General features: G+C 47.1%; 6 protein-coding genes across 6 annotated transcripts; 4 read left to right on the plus strand and 2 right to left on the minus strand.

Moving 5' to 3' along the window:
* Positions 1 to 977: 977 nt before the first annotated feature.
* BBK36DRAFT_1173098 (lysophospholipase) lies at positions 978 to 3,062 on the plus strand (the record flags this gene model as incomplete). The annotated part of the gene is made up of 4 exons (XM_024895829.1): positions 978 to 1,041; positions 1,098 to 1,646; positions 1,705 to 1,854; positions 1,912 to 3,062. 4 exons carry the CDS (start codon positions 978 to 980, stop codon positions 3,060 to 3,062), a joined length of 1,914 nt encoding a protein of 637 aa, XP_024745178.1.
* Positions 3,063 to 3,938: 876 nt separating this feature from the next.
* BBK36DRAFT_1133818 (hypothetical protein) lies at positions 3,939 to 4,400 on the plus strand (the record flags this gene model as incomplete). Its single annotated transcript, XM_024892118.1, has 1 exon — positions 3,939 to 4,400. The coding sequence occupies one exon, from the start codon at positions 3,939 to 3,941 to the stop codon at positions 4,398 to 4,400; it is 462 nt and encodes a 153-aa protein (XP_024745179.1).
* A 2,280-nt stretch (positions 4,401 to 6,680) lies between these two features.
* Positions 6,681 to 8,915, plus strand: BBK36DRAFT_62205 (hypothetical protein; the record flags this gene model as incomplete). The annotated part of the gene is made up of 4 exons (XM_024898380.1): positions 6,681 to 7,291; positions 7,448 to 7,609; positions 7,665 to 7,709; positions 7,778 to 8,915. The coding sequence occupies 4 exons, from the start codon at positions 6,681 to 6,683 to the stop codon at positions 8,913 to 8,915; spliced, it is 1,956 nt and encodes a 651-aa protein (XP_024745180.1).
* Positions 8,916 to 9,074: 159 nt separating this feature from the next.
* On the minus strand, positions 9,075 to 10,405 carry BBK36DRAFT_1130787 (putative 7 alpha-cephem-methoxylase; the record flags this gene model as incomplete). Its single annotated transcript, XM_024891879.1, has 5 exons — positions 9,075 to 9,172; positions 9,266 to 9,504; positions 9,618 to 9,708; positions 9,812 to 9,914; positions 10,010 to 10,405. The coding sequence occupies 5 exons, from the start codon at positions 10,403 to 10,405 to the stop codon at positions 9,075 to 9,077; spliced, it is 927 nt and encodes a 308-aa protein (XP_024745181.1).
* A 2,286-nt stretch (positions 10,406 to 12,691) lies between these two features.
* Positions 12,692 to 16,013, minus strand: BBK36DRAFT_62238 (hypothetical protein; the record flags this gene model as incomplete). The annotated part of the gene is made up of 6 exons (XM_024898382.1): positions 12,692 to 13,013; positions 13,140 to 14,775; positions 14,843 to 15,271; positions 15,465 to 15,663; positions 15,755 to 15,784; positions 15,873 to 16,013. The coding sequence occupies 6 exons, from the start codon at positions 16,011 to 16,013 to the stop codon at positions 12,692 to 12,694; spliced, it is 2,757 nt and encodes a 918-aa protein (XP_024745182.1).
* A 1,795-nt stretch (positions 16,014 to 17,808) lies between these two features.
* BBK36DRAFT_42380 (beta-lactamase/transpeptidase-like protein) lies at positions 17,809 to 19,326 on the plus strand (the record flags this gene model as incomplete). The annotated part of the gene is made up of 1 exon (XM_024898069.1): positions 17,809 to 19,326. A coding segment is annotated over one exon (1,518 nt), but the record flags the coding sequence as incomplete, so codon positions are not given.
* Between the last annotated feature and the right edge of the window lie 440 nt (positions 19,327 to 19,766).

Genomic DNA, 19,766 nt, shown 5'->3' on the forward strand with positions numbered 1-19,766 from the left:
GTTTGTCTAGAGATATATAGATACTAGTTGGCTCGTCTGCTAGAAGGAATAGAGAATCTCATCAACCCCTGTAAATGACAAGACATAAGCATTGTATCTCTCTTTTTTTCTATTGTATCAAAGAGCTGTCAAGCTTAGCCAATTGAAATACCCGATAATCATCTTCCCCAGAGGAGCTGAGTTTGAACGGCGCCGGTCTCCTATAACTCATAACCCACTCCGGACTTCGTCCCGTTCGCCCAATCACCGAAGATGAAGGACGAGATCTGGCGCTCCGCTAATGAAAAGCTTAAAAGTGAGATGCATTTTCACGACCAGATTGTCCCGTTGACTAAGACTGCTGCTGCTCGAGCACAAAGTCCGCGGAATGCGGCAGCCCCGGAAGATCCGAGAGAGAGAGAGCAGACATGTGCCACATTTCTTGTTCACTCATGGGTATTATACCAATGCCTTGGAGAAAAAGGAACAGATAGAAATAGAGGCCATGATAATTCTCAACATGTTTATGTCAACGCCTCGTTATGGTCGTCTTCGGGCGTAATCTGACACACAACTGGCTGTCAAGTGAGCGGGCAGTGAATGGCCGCGTCGAGTCGTCGTAAGCGCCGAGACACGGAATGACGAGATCCTTACACTATCGCAGTCAATGAACGCTTTTGTATATCGGAGCTGAAAACCGTGGCTGGTGAGCTAGCTGTTTGTTTTCTTTCTCCAGAAGCTCTTTATAATGCTTGTTGCTTCTTCCATCATCTTGGAAAGGTTTGGAGCTCGCTACTCGCTGACACTGATCGGTTATCGAGCAACTCGAGGACCATCTCTCGATTTGACTTCCCATTGTGATGGTGACGATCCTGTATAGCTTAATTCAGTGAGAAGAGAAAGCAGATTCGTCAATAGCACTCACTCTGGCATTGCTGACACCGGAGCACCTCTTCGTCTTGGATCAGCCTTGAATGCTTCCTTGCCGGCTGCTCATCATGGAGAGAATGATTCACATCTCGCGCATCCTCTCCAGCCTTCTTGTGTATTTGATGATTTCAGGTAGGCCACATCTGTAACAGAAACAACCATCACCCTCACTGATATAAGGCGCGTAGCCTCATTCCCACCAAGCACCCAAGCATCGTCCCTCATCCAAAGAGCCGCACCCGTTGCCCCCGACGGCTACACCCCAGCGCGCGTCTCATGCCCAGCAAACCGGCCCTCCATCCGCGCAGCAACGGGCCTCTCGCGCAACGAAACAGACTGGCTCCCCCTCCGCACAAACAACACCGTCCAGGCCCTCAAAGACGTCCTCAGCCGGGCCAACATCAGCGGCCTCGACACGGGGCGCTACATTGACAATCTCACCAATGTCGGGACCGGCCTTCCAAGGGTCGCCATCGCCATCTCGGGAGGAGGATACCGGGCGTTGATGACGGGGGCGGGCGCTCTGGCGGCGTTTGACAACAGATCGACGAATGCGACGGAGACGGGACACCTCGGGGGACTTTTGCAGTCGGCAACGTATCTCGCAGGGTTGTCGGGGGGGAGCTGGCTTGTGGGGAGTCTTTATGTGCAGAACTTCACGTCGGTCGAGTCCATCATCCGCTCTACGCACGGCTTCTTGAGCACTCTCTGGCAGTTTGACAACTCCATCCTCCATGGTAAGAACGGGCTGCTTGTCCTTGTATGAGTGAGTCGCCCAGCTAATACTTCGTGTAGGGCCCTCTGATCTGTCCATTACCAGTTACTTCGAAGAGGTGTTTGACGCCGTCGAGGGCAAAAGCAATGCTGGCTTCAACATCTCCATTACAGACTATTGGGGCAGAGCCCTGTCTTATCAGCTCGTCGACCCGCGTAACGGAGGACCTGGTAAGCCACTCCGTTCAGGACCTCGTGTATCTGCAGCGTGCTAACATCTCACGAAAGCATTTACCTTCTCATCGATATCGAATGATACAGACTTTGTGAATGCTTCGGCTCCCATGCCACTCATCGTATCCATTGAGAGGACATCGGGACAGCTTCAGATTGCCAGCAACTCAACAATATTCGAGTTCAACCCCTGGGAAATGGGCTCGTACGATCCAGGCCTGGAAGCCTTTGCGCCGCTCCAATTTGTCGGCTCCAACTTCACCAATGGCTCCATCCCCCGTGAGGGAGAGTGCATCGCCGGTGTTGACAACGCCGGCTTCGTAATGGGCAGCTCGTCTTCTCTGTTTAACCAGGCATTCTTACAGATTGGACGCGTCGAGGGCATCCCGGAGTTTGTGATCCAGACCATCAACAGATCGCTGGCAGACGTGAGCTCGGAAAACAGAGACATTGCAAGCTGGCCGAATCCCTTCTTTGGGTACAACGCCAGCGTGAATTCGAACGCAAACTCCACCGTTCTGGCTCTCGTGGATGGTGGCGAGGATCTGCAGAACATTCCTCTGCACCCACTGCTTCTGGCCGAGAGAGAGGTCGACGTTGTCTTCGCCATCGACGCCTCTGCGGATACGGAAACGCTGTGGCCAAACGGCACCTCCTTGGTGGCCACGTTCAACCGGTCAGAGGCCAGGGTGTCGGCAAATGACAGCAGGTTCCCAGATGTTCCCGATCAAAACACGTTTGTCAATCTCGGCCTGAACCAGCGCCCGACCTTTTTCGGCTGCAGCAACGGAAGCGACACTCCCTCGGGGCCGCTCATCGTGTACATGCCCAACGCCCCCTATTCGTTCCACTCCAACGTGTCGACCTTTGACCTGGAATACAGCGACGCGCAGCGCAACGATATGATACAGAACGGATACAACACGGCGACCATGGGCAACGGCACCGTGGACTCGAACTGGCCGGCGTGCGTTGCCTGCGCGATCCTCTCACGGAGCCTCGTCCGGACGAGGACGGCTGTTCCCGCAAAGTGCAGGGACTGCTTTGCGAGGTATTGCTGGAATGGGACGACGAATTCCAGCTTGCCGCATACGTATGAGCCTGCGCAGATTCTGGAGGGCACGGCGGAGGAGGCGGCTTCTTCGGCGGGGAGGATAGGGGGGACGTTGCTGTTGGTTGTCGTTGCGTTGATGGTGGCTCTTTGAGGTGGGAGAAGGAGGGAAATGTGTTGATGTAATTCTAGGAGTCGTTGGATTTGACAAGATTGTATGAAAAGGTCAGAATGGTTGCAGATCGAGTTATGGCAATATTCTGCCACTCAGCCAACACTTGGACAAGGTTCACATTCATGATGCTGTATCTAAGACAAAGAAACAACATGAATAAGCTTCAGTTTAGGAAGACAGGGTTATAGACAACCCTTTCTCACCACCGGTCAGCCCACGCTCGTATGCAATGCCTGCTGCTCAGCATGCGGCCCACTCCCCATCTCTATTCCAATCGACGGAAAAATTATTTCGCTTCGTATTGACAGCGAGCCTTGACATTCAAGCCTTGCCTTTGGAATTATTCATGCTTGAAATAAGCAGCTTCTGGATGGCCTGTGCAGGAGGGTTAAAGAGGAAGCTAGCTGGGGGGTTTATTCCGACCTGCCTTGTTGGTCAAAAAGCTCGGACACTATTCGTGGAAATGGGAGCGACAGTGGAGTGAGGCTATCGTAAATCGAGAAGCTCTTGAGGGTCAGGTTGGCACCGTATATAGCTTGTATTGTCTGTCAGGGATTCGGTCGAGCCAGGTGAGGCAGGGATCAAAGAAGGTTCCTGAGCGAAGGCCGCGTACTCGAGGATCATACTGCCCTTCGGGAAAATTGTCATCAGATGTTTGTGAGATTTTAGGCCGTGCATGTTCGATGCTGAACGAGAATGAAGCTGTCGTAGCCCATAAGGCCATGAGGGAACGAGGGAGGCCGTGGTGTATATAAGTCAAGGCTGCATCTCCCGTGTAAGTCCCCCGGACGAACATCAACAACAAGAATCCCAAGAAGCACTCCACGTTTCATCCCCCCTCCCGATACCGCCAAAATGAAGTTCTCCCTCTCCATCACCACCCTCGCCCTGGCCCTCACAGCCTCCGCCTCCCCCATCAGCGAGACGCAGGAGCCCGCCGCCGCCGCCATCTCCGGCTCCGGCACCAACGGCTCCATCTTCATGTTCGGCTCCGCCGCCAACTGCCGCCAGATCTTCTACGACTTTGGCGCCTGCGGCCTCAGCACCTTCTTCGCCGACCAGGTCCCCGCCAGCATGTCCCTCGTCGCCATCCCCTCGGGCATCTTTGACCAGTTTGGCGAGGCGCAGGACAACAGCCTCTGCGCAAAGGTCATTACCATGACGCACAACGGCGTGACGAGGCAGGCGATTGTTGCGGATGAGAATACGAGCGGCGAGCAGTCTATTGACATGTGTCTGGATCTGTGGGAGGCGTTTGGCGGGCATGATAACGATGGCTCTTTGATTACCAACTTTAGCTGGTCGATTGCAGCGTAAAACGCATCTTTGAGGGAAGGATAGAGGTTATGGCTCACGAAGCTCTGTATATATTCACACAAACTGTCTGTTATGAGTAAGATGGCAAGATGGCCCGTACATAGCAACACATAAAGGAGGGCGTAAATACATAGATGCTCCTGTTTCAACGTGCTGGAGGTCTCGTCTCTGTCCTAGGTATAATCTGGTTTGTCACCAAACCAAGCACATACGACCATAGGTAGAGGAGAACTCGGGGTCCCGTCTGCTCCCCCATAGATAAGCCTCTAACCGGCAGATTAGTAGTTGGGTGGGTGACCACCAGCGAACACCGGCTGTTGTATGTTTTTTTCTTTTTGTCTTATTATCTTTTAATATGTTAAGAGCTTTATGAAGCTACTACAGCGGCCTGTTAAGTATATATAACTATATTTATTAGAAAATATAGGATTCTATGAAATACTTCTCTTAAGTATATTATTTTTTTTTTAAAAAAAAAAACTTTATATTTAAAGTTAAATAATTAGTTAATAAATCTTATATTAAGAGATTTAAACTTATAATAAACCTAAGCTATAATGATTTTAAATTATATAATAAACTTTTATAAATTTAATAATAAGTTATTTTTTTTTACTAAGTTAAGCTTTATAAAAGTTAAATATTAATTTATAAGTAATAAATTAAAATTATATTAAGTATATATAAATATATATATATATTTATATATACTTAATATAATAAAAAATATTATTATTTAGCTTAATTTTAATTTATAAATATTTAATAAAAAAGCTAATTACTATTTTATAAATAATTAAAGTTATATCTTATTAAGATCTCTTTATAATTTAAATTCTCTTTACTTTTTAATATTACTTTTAAATGCCTTTAATAATATTATAACTAGCTAGTTTTTAATTAATTAGTTTTATTATACTTTTATTTATTATTTTATTAAAGCTTATATACTTTTTATTTTAAATTATTAATAAAGTAATTAATAAAGAAAAAGTTTATTATTTTTTATTATTTTTTAAAAAAAACTAATAACTTTTATAAATATATTAAATAGGTTTATTATTAAAATAATAAATAAAAGTAATTAATTTAAATTATTAAAGTTAAAATAAATAAATATAAATATAAAGTTAAAGAGATACTAGATTTATATTAGAATTAAGGAATAATTAAGTACTTAGTAAAGTGGGAAGGATGCTCACACGCAGAAAAACACTTGGGAGCCCAGGACGCACTTGCAGAATGTTAGGCGGATGGTAGGCTGCCCAATGCTGTCAGTTCACCAAGACTGTGGCCAATTACTGCGTCTACTTGCAATCTACCGTGCCGTCTAGCCAACACATGGCACAGGCCTATTGCACCGCAAACGTGCCCGCATGCAGGGCGACCACGTCAATCACAGCCTCCACTTGTGAGAGGGAAGACATGATGTCTGAGTAGCCCAGTTTTCGAAGGATGGCGTTGCATTGCTCCAGACGTTCCATCGCCGACATCCTGACCGACCAAAGCCAAAAGGGCGGGGTCGACCCCGCCGAGGGTTAATACGCGTAAATACTGCCTAGGTAGTGTGTGTGTGTTGGGTTGGGGGAGGGGGGACAGTGTTAGAATTGATTGGATGGGTTAATTTGGATGGACATACCTCCAGGAGAGCAAGACGCGCTCCTACAACAAGACAACCCAATATACTGTACTCCCTCACTTGGCTGGCGGCCTAGTCTGATAGCATTTATCACAAAGACAGTGTATTGGGCTCCCATCTGTTAGAAATAAGGGGTGGACATTGGGCTTATCTTCAGCCAATTGAACAGAACGACACAGAGGACACACATAACTATTGGGCTCGCTTCTATCTAATACCATCCTCTTCCTGCAAGACCACCTCCCATTTCACTAGCACTGCCCTTATCCATCCCTCTTAGCGCTGGTCCGGGCCGTGCCGTTGGTCAGAGAACGTTGGCGGGGGGGGGGGGGGGGAGGGGAACGGCAAACGGTTTTCTTTTCCACCCCCCGCGAAGTGAGTTAGACCCCTCATTCTCCTGCCTTTGCCTTGACACCAGGACACATGGATTACGTTAGTGATGGCGAGGTTTCCACCACATGTCCACATGTCCATCTGGAAGGATATAGGTACCTCTATATGTCAACGGCGGTTGCTCCAACATCGGACCTGAGGGTGCGCGAATGAGGCAAAGGTGAGGTGTGTCTTCGGAACTTGTCACCATCCCAACACGTTTGCAACGCAACACGCTCAACTGATCTGCTTTGGCTTCTCTCGTCGATATGGATCTGCCATCTGTGTCCACCCTCCGCGCCAAGCTCGCAAAGCGCATCGTCCAAACTCAGCTGGAGCTGTCTTGCGCGAAGCTCCTTGAGAGATATCTCGGCTCACCAGAACACTTTCGTGGTCCCTTCATCACGCCCATCACAGATCCCTATGATTCCCTGGATCCAAAGAAGGCCGCGGCCCCCGGCTTCATAGACGTCAACTTCGACGAGCTCGACGAGCACACCAGGCGGCGGGATCCGCTGGCCGATCCGACCATCGAGTGGAAGGTCGGCGTCATCGGAGGCGGGATTGGGGGCTTGTATGCCTCGTTGATCCTCGAGGACCTTGGCATCACAAATGAAGTCTCCGAGGCAACCGGGAGGACCGGTGGCCGGATGTGGTCCTATCGCTTCAGTTCAAAGCCCGGTGATTACTACGAGGTTGGCGCCATGCTATTCCCCGACATCCCCATCATGAGGCGGACCTTTCGGCTGCTTGCGCTTCTCAACATCACAAGAGACAATAATCCCCATCCTGCCGAGGGCTGCCTGATCCCTTACTACTTCGAGGGCCCAAATAACCCTTGGCTCTATAACAACATACTGAAGACGAATGTTACCGCCGGGTCCGAGGAAGACCACTTCCGCGTCAGCGTCGAGAACGGTGGCATAGTCCCCAAAAAGTGAGCACCAGCCGCCCCCCGCTTTGACAATCAATGTCATGATCTAACCAAAGGGGCTGCATTGCGCTCTGTCGGCAGGTTCGTGACCATTGGCTACAGAGAGATTCTGAAAAGGGTCTTTCAAGAATGGAGGGATGGCTTGGCTTCTGACTTTGAAAACACCATGGCGAAGCTTATAGCTATCGATCGCAGGGCCATCTCGCTGCGATCATACATGATGGAGAAGTTTGGGCGCGAGACGGAGGGCTTGGACATAGACGGGTAAGCTGAATGTACCATCTCCCTACCCTTTAGCGCCTACTTATGTACCTGCCAGTCCGGAGCTCTATTACATGACCAATTGGTGCGAGGTAATGGACGCGTACGTACCTCTCCTTCCTACCTGTTGACGACACCGTCGCCTAGCTGACCTGCTCAACTCCCGAATAGGAGAACAAGACACTTCGACGCGGCTTTCATATCGTGGGTTGTGCTCTCGCTGGAGTTTGAGTATCCCCCAGGACCCGCCCCGACCTACGACCCAAAACCCATCAGGGATCCCATCGGGGATGAACCACCTGTACACAAACACGATTACTCGTGGTGGATCCTGAACGGCGGCACCGACATCGTTGCCCAGCGAACAGCTGCCAAACTCGCAAACAAGCCCTTTAATCACCTGCGGGTGACGGGGATCTCGCATGCTCAGGGAGAGGAGCAGGGCATGCCGATGAAGGTGACCATGCTGCAGAGCCACCCCCACAATCCGGACAGGCCGCCCACGCCCATCACCAAGGAGTATACGCACGTCATCACCACAACGACGATGCCCTGCCTCGACATCATGGACCTGCGCAACGTCGGGCTCACATACGGGCAGCGTGAGGCCATCCGAGTCCTCAGCTATGACAACGCCGTCAAGGTAGGCATCAAGTTCCGGACTCGCTGGTGGGCTGAAGAGAAGGGCATCACCCAGAGCGGCGTCGGCATGACGGATCGCCCGACGCGGGTCGTCGTGTACCCTTCGCACGCGCTCGACACCCCGGCCGGCGAGTCGGGCGTGCTCATAGCCTGCTACAGCGCCGCCCAGGACGCCTCCCGCCTCGGCGGCAACGAGAGCTGGATCTTCGATACCGTCATGGCTGATTTGGCGGCGATGCACGAGTACGACGAAGGGGCGCTACGGAAGCTGGTCGTAAGCTACCACGTGCACGACTGGAACCACGACCCCTACGTGAACGGACACTTTTGCATGCCCGGGCCGGGCCAGTTTTCGTCCCTGTTCGGATACATCCGGCGACCCGCTTCCCAAGGCCGCCTGTTCGTCGCCGGCGAGGGCACAAGCGTCTTCCCCGGCTGGATCGTCGGCGCGCTGAACAGCTCGTATAGGGCCATCCACCAGATGCTTTGGTGCGAACTTTATCGCAGGTTGGGCCGCTGGGAGGATATGGGCTACATCTGGTGTCTGATTATGCGTCTGAGACAGAATTGGGGCAATGGCATGGAGCCTGAAGAGGAGTACGATTCGGATCCTATGAAGGCAGCGGGCTGGGAGACCTTTTTGGCCATGAGTGGCATTGACGTCTGAATTTGTAACCCGTAGCCTATCTTTTACTGCTTTGCCAATCTAGGCAGATATCCAGATATGTGTAGTAGCTTATGTATGCCTCAAGCATACACCGAACCCCCCTCTTTTATGTACCCCTGGTTCAGCGCCGCTGGGTTAATTAGGTAGGCACCAGGTGCCTTATTCATCGGTAAAGACCAATGCTCTGACTTCAATGGTTTCTCGTGGGTTTCCATCCGTCCTGGCCCCGGATTGTGCGAAAGAGGTATGAGGACAACCTGGCAGAGGATGCCGCGAGAAAACGCGTACGTGTCAGCGATTCACCTCGCCGAAACACCCCCTCATATCTACCTTCTGTCTGAACAACTCACATTTTGCTCGGGCATTCATGTCCGAGTCGTAGGTCTTGAACAACAACACTTCCTCTTTTTCCTGGCGGTTCAAGTAGTACCATTTGTACCTCTCTGGGCATGCAAGCGGATACATGCTCTCCCCGATATACGTCTTCCGAACATGGTCCACCGTCAGGAGCTTCTCTTTGAGGAGGGTACCTCCGTCACAAACTGCGAGCGGGAAGTTGTTGATAGTGTGGCGCATCGGTCGCCAGAGACTAGAATCATCATCATCATATTTAACCTCGAGTCAGCAAGCGCCAGGCACTGTAACCAAGGTCAAGGTGCCGTGGGTAAGTGATAGATAGGTAGGTAATGTTGAGTTGCTTACTTGATAATCCTACATCTCTTCTTCAATAGATCATCGGCACGCTCGCCCATGTGGTATCTCACTCGGTTGACTGCACCAAGAGGGCTTTGGTCTTTGCGAACCCTATATCAGCTTGGTTCCCCAGAAAGACTCCATGTCAAATGTAGAACTGGCAATAAAACAAAACAAAAAAACCCCACCCCCTGATAACATACCGACATGTACAGTCTGAACAGGCGGCAGGCACAAAAGAGGATCATCAAGGTCTACAATCGCTCCAGGCGTCACCGAGGATTTTGACCGGTCACTGGACCGAATCTATCTCGCCATAAGGCAGGCGGCGTGGGTTAGCGTGTACCCCTTGCTTCGTACCCAGATACCAAACCTAAGGTAGTAGAAAAGACGTTTCGTACTCGCCAGTCGAAAAAGTACGTCTCGGTGCCCGGCCCAAAAACCTCCTTCAAGAGCATGTCCAGTGATGGGAGGTAATTTTGTTCGACCGACGCTTTGTCAAAGGTGTCGACCGTGTGGTGGTGCATCCGGATTTCAAACCCGTGGTCTTGGAGATTGAACAGCTTCTCCCGGCCCCGAATATCGTGGATGATTTCAGGCGCGGCTAGGGAACAGGAGAAGTTGGCCCGTGGAAATCCGGCAGGGGCTTTGGATATGACCTCATACGGCTTCTCGGTTGCGAATCTGTCCTGCCATTCGATGTAGTTCAGTTGGACCGTTTCATCCTTGGCATGGTAGGGTCCTTTTGAGTCTGTACAGACATGGATCCTTGCGCTGTTATTCTGCTGGAGAGACATGATGTTGCGTGAGGGACTCAACGCGGCGATGGGGTTGGAATGTTTCAGTAGAAGAGAACACAGATCTCACCACAAACGGTCTACGGCCCTGCCAAGTGCCTATATACCCTTTCGTTGCTGAGACAGACAGCAATGAACCGGAGATCCGATACAGCCTAGAACAGGTACATGTAGTCTACGCACAACGTATCGTTTGTGCTGGTGGGTGTATGGGGTTAATATAAAGACGGAGTCTACTCTATAGAATGATCGTACTATAAATGGTTGCTATTAGGGTCTAGGCTGGTTTAGGTTTAAACGCCGAACGTAGCTCTTGGGAGACTGAGCTCCTTGAAATAAGCTTGGGGGAGAAAAGTAATAACACGAGACTAGCCCCTCCTTAAGTAGATACTTATATATTTAATTACTTATATATATAAGAATAGGTTTTAAATAGTATAATAATTAAATTTTCTTATATTAATATATATTAAACTTTTTAATAAAATTGTAATATTATTAATATTTATTAAAAGCTTATATATAATATTATAATATAAAATTATATTATTTAAAAAATATATATTAATTAAACTATATTTTTAATAACTTATATAACTTTTTTATATAAAAATATATTTTAATATATAAAAATACTTTATATATTTTTTATTAATATATATAATAATTAATATTTTTTAAATATATATAATATATTTAACTTTTATAATATTTAACTTTTAATTATTTTAAAATAAATAAATAAAAGTTTTAAAATTAAATATATTTATTAATATAAAAATAAATATAATTTAAAATTCTAGCTAGTATATTAATAAATATATTTAAAATAAAACTAATATAAAAAGTTACTTTTTAATTACTTTAAAATATATTATAAATAGTTTTTATTAATATATTAATATATTAATATATAATATTTTATTTAGCTATAAGTATTAAGTAAATTATTTTTAAAAGTAACTTTAATTAAAAAATATAAACTTATTTAGTTAAATAATAATTTTTATTTACTTAAATAAAAATAATTTATATTATATTTTTTTAAACTATATTAGTAAGGTAGTTAAATAATATTAGCTCTATATAGTAATATATATTAAATAGTTATTATTATTAGAGACGAGGAAGATAAAAGAATAAGGCTGCAGCATAATAGCAGTATATAAGGCTCTGTGGCGTTAGGCACCCATTTCCCAAGTTCTCATACTTTCATCCTCCTGCAAACTAGATAATAGGTGTAGTGCCTCTTTTCCTTTTCTACTATACAAGGTAGTCACACATACTTTTATTTTTAGAGAACTAAATCAGAACCTGTAATTCTCATACTAAATAAACATAAAAAGGCAGGATAACAAGATTAAATTATTGCCAGAACGAATCCGTTCCTAGATAACTCATTATATCTAACCAGCTCTATTCTGATACCACTATAACTGCTTACGCAGCTAAGAACGCAGGCTTGCATGCACAAGCGGAAGTGGATTTACCGCACTCTGAACAAGTCTCACCGCTGCTCTCAGGTATCTTGACCACGTCTTCCGTTCCATCCTCAGGCTTGGACTGCTCGAAGACTTCCTTCCATGGCTGCTTCCGCTCGGAGCCGAGGTCAACGCTTTCAGCCCCAGTGCTCGCTGAGAGTGGCGCCCTGCTGCTACTGTCGCTGCTGCTATCCATAGCTGCCATAGTGACCAGCTAGTGCTTTCGCGTGTCAGGATTGAACCTCGCGATTTTGCTGTAGCGGGCTATTAGCATGGATACATAAGCTTTATTTGCGCTGCTAGAAGGATACAAGGGATATAAATAGTAAATAAGGGAGTAGGTAGGTAGGTTAGGAAGACAGGTGCCTACTCTGGAAAAAAAAATGGGTTTGCTCGTAGTCTAACACTATACCGATGGTAGATCAGGTATAAGTTATGCAGAGATACCAATTCGACACTCGATCCAGAAGGGAAGGCTCTTATATACCTTAGAATGAGTAGGCAGATGGGGTCCTATAGAAACTGCACCTCCAGCAGAACCTCAATGTAACGTTGTCACCCACTCCCTGAACAGTGCGTGCCAAGGGCGTGGTGAGGGAAGTGCGTTCTGTTCTCCTCTGTCGTGCAACACCGCAACAGCTTGGCCAAATACTACCGGGCAATCATGTGGTGCGATGGGATTCGGTATCCTCTGTAATGTGCTATCTGGGACGAAGTTAGCTCTTGCGGCAATTTGGTTCGGCAGTTTGGTTCAGGACTTCAGGACGCGCTCGGGCAGCAACGACTGCGCGTAAGGTATCTTAAGTCAGGACCCCGCAGCTCGTGGAGGGGGGGAAATCCGGTGGGCCATGACGAATCGGCCCGCATCGAGGGGCACGAGTAGGTCGAACAGGAATGTCAGGTCCAGCTCAGAAAGGTTGACCACATGGTGCCCGCTTAAGACAGCGGGGGAATGCTGAGCAAAAATGGCATGAAGCTGAGTGAGCAAGGGCTCCCGCAGAGCAGCGGCCTGTTCTTGATGACCCTCGGCGCTTGTAATCAAGCAGAGCAGGAAGTCTGCCCGCAGAGCGCATTCAGAAGGCCAAATCGCGTCCTTTGCGTTATATCGGCACTTCTCAACCGCGTCCCTGTTAACGCGTGAGAAGGAGTCCTCACAGTTAGCCACGGTTATCATCACACCTTCAAGGCCTTGGACGAGTGAGGGGGATACTATACACTTGTAGTACTTGGGAACCTATTTGGGAGAGACATACCTGGCTTCCGAGTAAAGACCAAGCCGGTATTGGGTGTAGGCGATGGCATAGAGGTTGTGCAGCGTGGGTGTGCCGTGAATTCCGAAGGCAGTAACCCGCACCTTGTAAGTCTTCGTGAATACAGCCAGTGCACCTGAAAAATCCCCAGCGTTGGCAAGGCATATCCCGTGAACGAAGAGAAAGATGGTGTGCACGCCATCTTCCTCCTCATTTGGAACAACCTTGACCGCTTCCTGGCTTAAGTCCACGGCCTCCTCGGTTCGCCCCTGGCCTGCCTGGATGAGCGCCATGTTCTTGTTCTGCTCAGCAAACTGGTAGGGGGGCATTATGCGCTCGCTTTGGAGTTCTTGCTTCATCCGGACCGATATGTCGACGTGGCTGGCGGCCGCGTCGTATTCTCCGTTGTCGATGAGCTGCACTGTCATGTCGTTATGCGCGTTGGCGAGAAGGACTCTGCCAACGTAGTTGTCATGACTGCGGTCCGCTGCGGCATAGGCTTTTCGGAGTTCCAGAACCTTGGCCATGTTTTCGGTACACTTTTGCCGCCGGGTAATCCCCGTGGAGGCTCCCATGATGGCCCACGAGATCTGCAGTGCCGTTGCCCAGAGCTTGATCCATGTTGCCGATTCTGTACCGGTGGCGGCCCTGGCGGCGCAGATACCCTCGGCCGTGTTGAGAAAGGTGAGACCAGGTGTCCCGAGGCGAACCTCGTAGAGGTAGAAGCCAGCGCCGATCAAAAGTTGAACAAAGGCCATGTCGCCCACCAGGGTCCTCGAAGATTTGTTGTAGATCTGAAAAACCTCCTCTAGCCGTGTAACGTGCGCGATGGACGCTTTGTACAACATCATGTCCTTGTGTATAGGAACCATGAAGTCGGTGACGGGGGGGAAGACATTTCTCACCAAGGCGACAGCTCGATTGAAGGCCAGTTGGCGACTGATTTCGTCCGCATCCATGTCACTGAGGACCTTTCTTTGAAGCACGCGATGGATGGAATACGAGTCTGGAATGCCAGGTGTTGTGCACGGGTGAAAATTGATCAAGTGCCGGGTCCTCAGCGGAGCGCGAATCACTCGACAGAACTCTCCCTTGTCCGAGTACCCGCCAAATTCCAGGGCAGAATCTAGCTTTGCGAAAAAAAGACTCTCCGGGATCGAGTCTGGTGAAAGCATGCTGAGAGCTTGCAAGACGGACAGAGCAGGTGGAGAGAGGCTTTTGAGCGACATGTCAAATGCCGAATTGGCCGGCCTCCCATACTGGAACGTGGCCGAGTCCCATTCTTGACCAACATGGTTCTGGAGATCGCTGAGTGTGTCGGAAAGAGGAGTGCACGAGTCGGCCATGAAACCCGCCAGTCCAACCAAGTATAGGGGAAGGCCATCCACCTCCTTGGATATGGCTCTTGCCAGCGCCGCCGACCTTTGAGCATTGGAGAGCTGATCGGGGAGATATTGCAGCAGGAGACGGGAACCCTCCTCGTCCTGAAGGGCTTCGAGGCACACTTCCGACTGAGCTCGATGGACGAGCTTCCGGTCCTGTGTCGTGATCAGAATCGACCCGTGTTCGCATGCAGGCCAGTACCGGCTCAGCATATCGGGGTCGTCCACGTTGTCGAAAACCAGTAGCCATCCTGAGTCTACGGTTGACGGGTCAGTAGCAAATCCAAAGTGCAATCATCAGATGAGGACGAAAATGACGCCTACTTTGACACAGCCATTGGCGCGATGCGTCCACATCAGCTGATGGATCGATCGATGGATTCTTTTCAACCAGCGACCCCTTTATGAGCCGTATAATATTGGAAAAGGCCTCAGCCAAGACTGCCTGGGTCTCGGATGGGAGCCAGATTATGTACGGAAACGTGGACTTCTGTGCATAGCAGAGTTCCAGGGCGGTCTGCGTCTTCCCAATTCCCGCCATACCGTGCAGCACGCAGGACCGCTGCTTGGCGCTTTCGGGCTTGAGGCATTGGGCGAGTTTTGCGAGCTCTTGTTCTCGCCCAAGGAACTTGCCGTTCCGAGCCCATGTAACTGAGAAAATGGACGCAGCATATCTCTGGGGCTTGGCAACATCTAGCACCTCCCGGATACCCGTGAGTTGGGTTTTCGTGTTGACCACGTGGGCGAGCTTCGCTTCTTCGCCGAAATCCCGAGAGGCAATTTCAATTTTCTCTACCAGGTCTTTGAACTTGGCAGTGAGAGAACCGGAGAAGATGATACTTCTCGATATGTGGACTGGAAGATGTAGTTAGTTCGACATGGATGTCGGCGATTGTGGGTGGTCAGCCCAATCAGTCACGGCCAGAAAGATGTGCATATAACGTACCGATGATGTTGACTGAAAAGAACTTGGCCGCACCAAGGCAAAAATCAAGGTAGCCGCAGTACATCCTCAGCAATGCTTCCTGGAGTCGTTGCCGCTGTGGGAACAGCTGCATGTATTCTTCGAATCTGGGCATCGCACCGGCAATCGAGGTCAGCATGTCGATGATGGTCTGAAGAGTACGTGCAAAAGCGCTGGCTGCCTGTTGTGAAGAGAGCATGTTGTTAGTAGGCAGCAAGAGCTAAAGAAAAGATACACAGAAACTTGGAGGGGATTCTTGGCATTCTACTCACATCCAGTATCATCTTAACGCTTCCCCATACCTATTTAAAAGGAGTCGCAGTTTTATGTTACCAGTTGAATCCGTGGGCTGCTTCGTGGGGGGTAGGTAGGTAGGTATTGAGAGCTTACCAACGACGTAACGACAGGATTAGACGAGGTAAAAATGGTGACCGCCTGGTTGAATGTTTCCATGTGGGCGAGCACTGGAGACAACTTTGCAAACCACTTTGTAGTTCGCTTGGCCGAGTATTTCTGCTGGAGTTCCTGCATCCATTCTTCGACGAGCCCCCGAGTGCACTGGCTGGGCATGGGCCGTTTGCCTACCATCCGGGCAAGAGTATCGGCTCGCTGTGCGGCGGCGTTGGCCCAAGTTTTCTGGCTCACCTCCATTGTTAGGGCGCCTTGGTCTTGGAGGGTTTTGATGATGATGTTACACCTGTAACATACAGACCTACCTACCTGTCTGTGCCCAATGGGCTATACCTACCCAGTCTGTACCTAAGGTAGTTTATTTAGGCCGTGTGGCACAGGTATATAAGGTACTTGGCGGGCAAGGCGGGTTGACTAGTAAGCGGCCCTGACTAGGCCCCCGCCTCTCCTTACTGGAGAGGCAGGGACCTAACCCGTATCTTTCGTTAAACTGTATCTTTATATCTAGGGTTTAGCACTTAATTACTTGATAAATTAAGCGCTATAAGCTTATTAACGCTATATTAAGTATAAAATAAGACCCTTCTAAAATCTTAATAAAGTTATTATTCTTATAAAAAATATTATATAGATTTTATTTAATATATCTCTTAATTTATTATATAAAGTATTTATAATTTAATAATAAACTACTCTTAGTACTTTAACTTTTATATTAAGTACTTTTAACTAGTTAATATATACTTAAAAATAATAGTTTTTATTTAATTTAATAAGTTTAAATAAACTTAAATATACTTTATAATAAAAGAATTTAAACTTATAGCCTTTTATAAGTAAAAGTTATAAATTATAAGTAATACTTTAGCTATTTAAACTTCTTAAACTTATAAATATTTAATAAGAAAAAAGACTTTATAAATATTTTAATAAAGTTATTATTATTATAAAAAATACTATATAAATATTATTTATTAAAATATATATAATAAGCTTAAATTTTTTTTTTTAATTTTTATAAGAATTATTATTATTTTATTTATTTCTTAAATTTTTTAAATAAATAAATAATAGTTTTTTACTAAATTTCTTATTATAAACTTATATTCCCTTAATAAAAATTATTATATAAAAGTAAAGATTTTAATTTTAAAAATTAATAACTTTATTAATAATAACTTTTATTAATTATAAATTTTTATATTTACTTATTAAAAGAATTAATTTAAAAATTATTACTTAATAAAATATTAATAAAATTTATATATTAATAATAATTAATAATATTAGATTTATTAAAATAAAATTATATTTATTAAATAAAAATTTAAATTAAATAATATTATATTAATTATTATTTTTTAAAATTACTTTAAGAATATTAAAATTAATATTAAAATTAATAAATATTTATACTTTTAATTATATTATATCTTATTTAAAAAACTATTTATAACTTTATATTATAAATTTTATATAATTTTATTTAAGTATTTTATTTTATTTTAATTAGATATTAATTAATATTTAATATATAAAATATTAAGAAAATACTATAATTACTTATACTTATTATCTTATAAACTAAATAGTTACTACACCCCTGTCTAAATAATACCTATGCCTAGTAATAAAGGGGTAGATGCTTTATAAGTGGTCCTTATATTCATCGGCTTATATATACTGTCAAAGAAGTCCATTTACTTTATTTTTCTCACGGCTACACACGCGCCGACGCGAGTGAGCTCGATCAATTCAGTGCCTACAACGGCCCCCTCAATTGCTGTTGGAAACCACTGGCATAATCCCTCTCACCGACCTGACGGTAACCGTCCGGCTAACTATGCTGTTCTTCTGCGGCCTGCCGTGCGGGAAATGGCCATGGCCATGGCCCTGGCCGTGGAAGCAACACGAGAGTGTTGTTGAGCGACTACACCAGACCTCAATCCGCTCCGCCCGTCCTATTTGCGAAATATCTGGTGTGGCCGGAATGTCAGTCGGAGTCCTGCATCATGGAGAAGTCATCTTCAAGGACAATTTCGGGCTCCGTGCCACCGGCGGAAAACTGGCTCCGGACTCGACAACCATGTATGGCATCGGATCCCTGACCAAGGCATTCACGGCAGTCGCCATCACCAACCTTCTCGACCAGCATCCCGGCATCACCCTTGATACGCCTGTGGATCAAATCCTGCCAGACTTCGTACCCCTCGATGAACGCTTGCGGGGTCAGGTTTCCCTTGGCGACTTTTTATCCCATCGCTCCGGGCTACTCGGCGACCTGTCCCTTGCCCTGCAAGGTCCATTCGAGTGCCTCCTGCCCAAGGAGCAGCTTCTGCCAACCGTCTCCCGCTTGAAGACCATAGCTCCAAATCGCCGGCTGTGGTCATACAATAACTGGGGCTATGGAATTGCCGGCGCTGTGATCGAGAAATGGTCGGGGAAAAGCTTCGCTAGGTACCTCAAGGAAGCAGTTTTGGACCCGCTTGGTCTCCAACACACCACTAGTCAGCCCGATTTCCAACCAGGAGACAACTTTGCTACTCCTCACATTGCCCTGGAAAATGCCACGGCACTGCCGGTCAACGGGATATACTTCTTTAAGGACACCTTCTTTGAGGCGGCCGGTGGTCTGTACTCCAACGTTGGCGACATGTTGAAATGGGCCAAGGCCATCTTACTCGCCAGGACCAGTCCGTCAAATGGTCCGCTCCGAAATGTCCCCGTCATTATCAGCAATCAGGTGCCGCTCCACGAACCTTCTCACGACTCCCATTTCTACGGCTTGGGCTGGATCCGGACTCAGCTGCCTAGCGTTGTGGGACTTCAGGGCGACAACCCGGAGCTTCTCCCACCCAAGGACCTCCCAATACTCGGAGCCGGCGGTTCTCCTATGATGATGTACTATCACCAAGGCTCAGCGATGGGTTATTACTCTGCACTCTTCCTGTTTCCAGAAACCAAATCGGCCATTGTTGTCCTAACAAACAGCATTCCCTTGAACGATGCAGCAGACTGGATCGCTCAGGCATATGCCTCCGCCCTGTTCAATTTCCCAGAGCCTGCCAGTTATGTTGATTTGGCAAAGAAGAGTTGCAGAAACAAGGTCACAGCATTGAACAGCATCAAGTCCAAATTCGACGAGATGCGACGGGAGCATCCGGGAAATAGGCCCCAGCTTCCACTACAATCCTATTGCGGAATTTACGACAACGACGCCGGCAACTTCTTCATCGACATTGGCCGGCACCCAGAAAACAAGAGCTCCCTGCTGCTCAAGTTTCAGGGAAAGGAATCTCAAGCCTACGAGCTCCGTCACCTTCTTGACGACACATTTGAGTGGGCTCTTACCTATGATGAATCGGCCCGACAAGAGAGAAGTCCAATCTTGGATCCCATGTACTTCAAGGTACGCTTTCATGTTGAATCTGATGTCGAAAACCCAGCGAAACACGTCACATCATTGCAGTGGGCAGGCATCACTGGTGTAGCACCGGATGGAATTCAGATGGATCGCCGTAGCGGTCCCAGGGCACACGCATCCTCGGGGGAATGGTGGTAATGATCATGTCCAGGCGGCATTTATCGGCAGCCAGTGAATGAGACAAGTCCTACAAAACTTGGAATCTGTTGCAACTCGTGGATACCAGTTGGCACTTTACAACCTGTACTATATACCCCACCTTTTTATAGCCTATAGCCTGCTTTTCTATTTTAATAATTATGAAACATATTACTATTTACTATACTATGTACTCTGACTAAACCTCTTCAGTGAATCCTATTTGTTAGCACTGAACTGCTATAGCCTTATTAATATGGCTTTGGCTCGGTTAGATAATAAGTCCTCCTGTTTAAACCGTAGCGAATTCC

Source organism: Trichoderma citrinoviride (genome assembly GCF_003025115.1).
Source record: "Trichoderma citrinoviride strain TUCIM 6016 unplaced genomic scaffold BBK36scaffold_21, whole genome shotgun sequence".
NCBI classification, from domain to species: domain Eukaryota; kingdom Fungi; phylum Ascomycota; class Sordariomycetes; order Hypocreales; family Hypocreaceae; genus Trichoderma; species Trichoderma citrinoviride.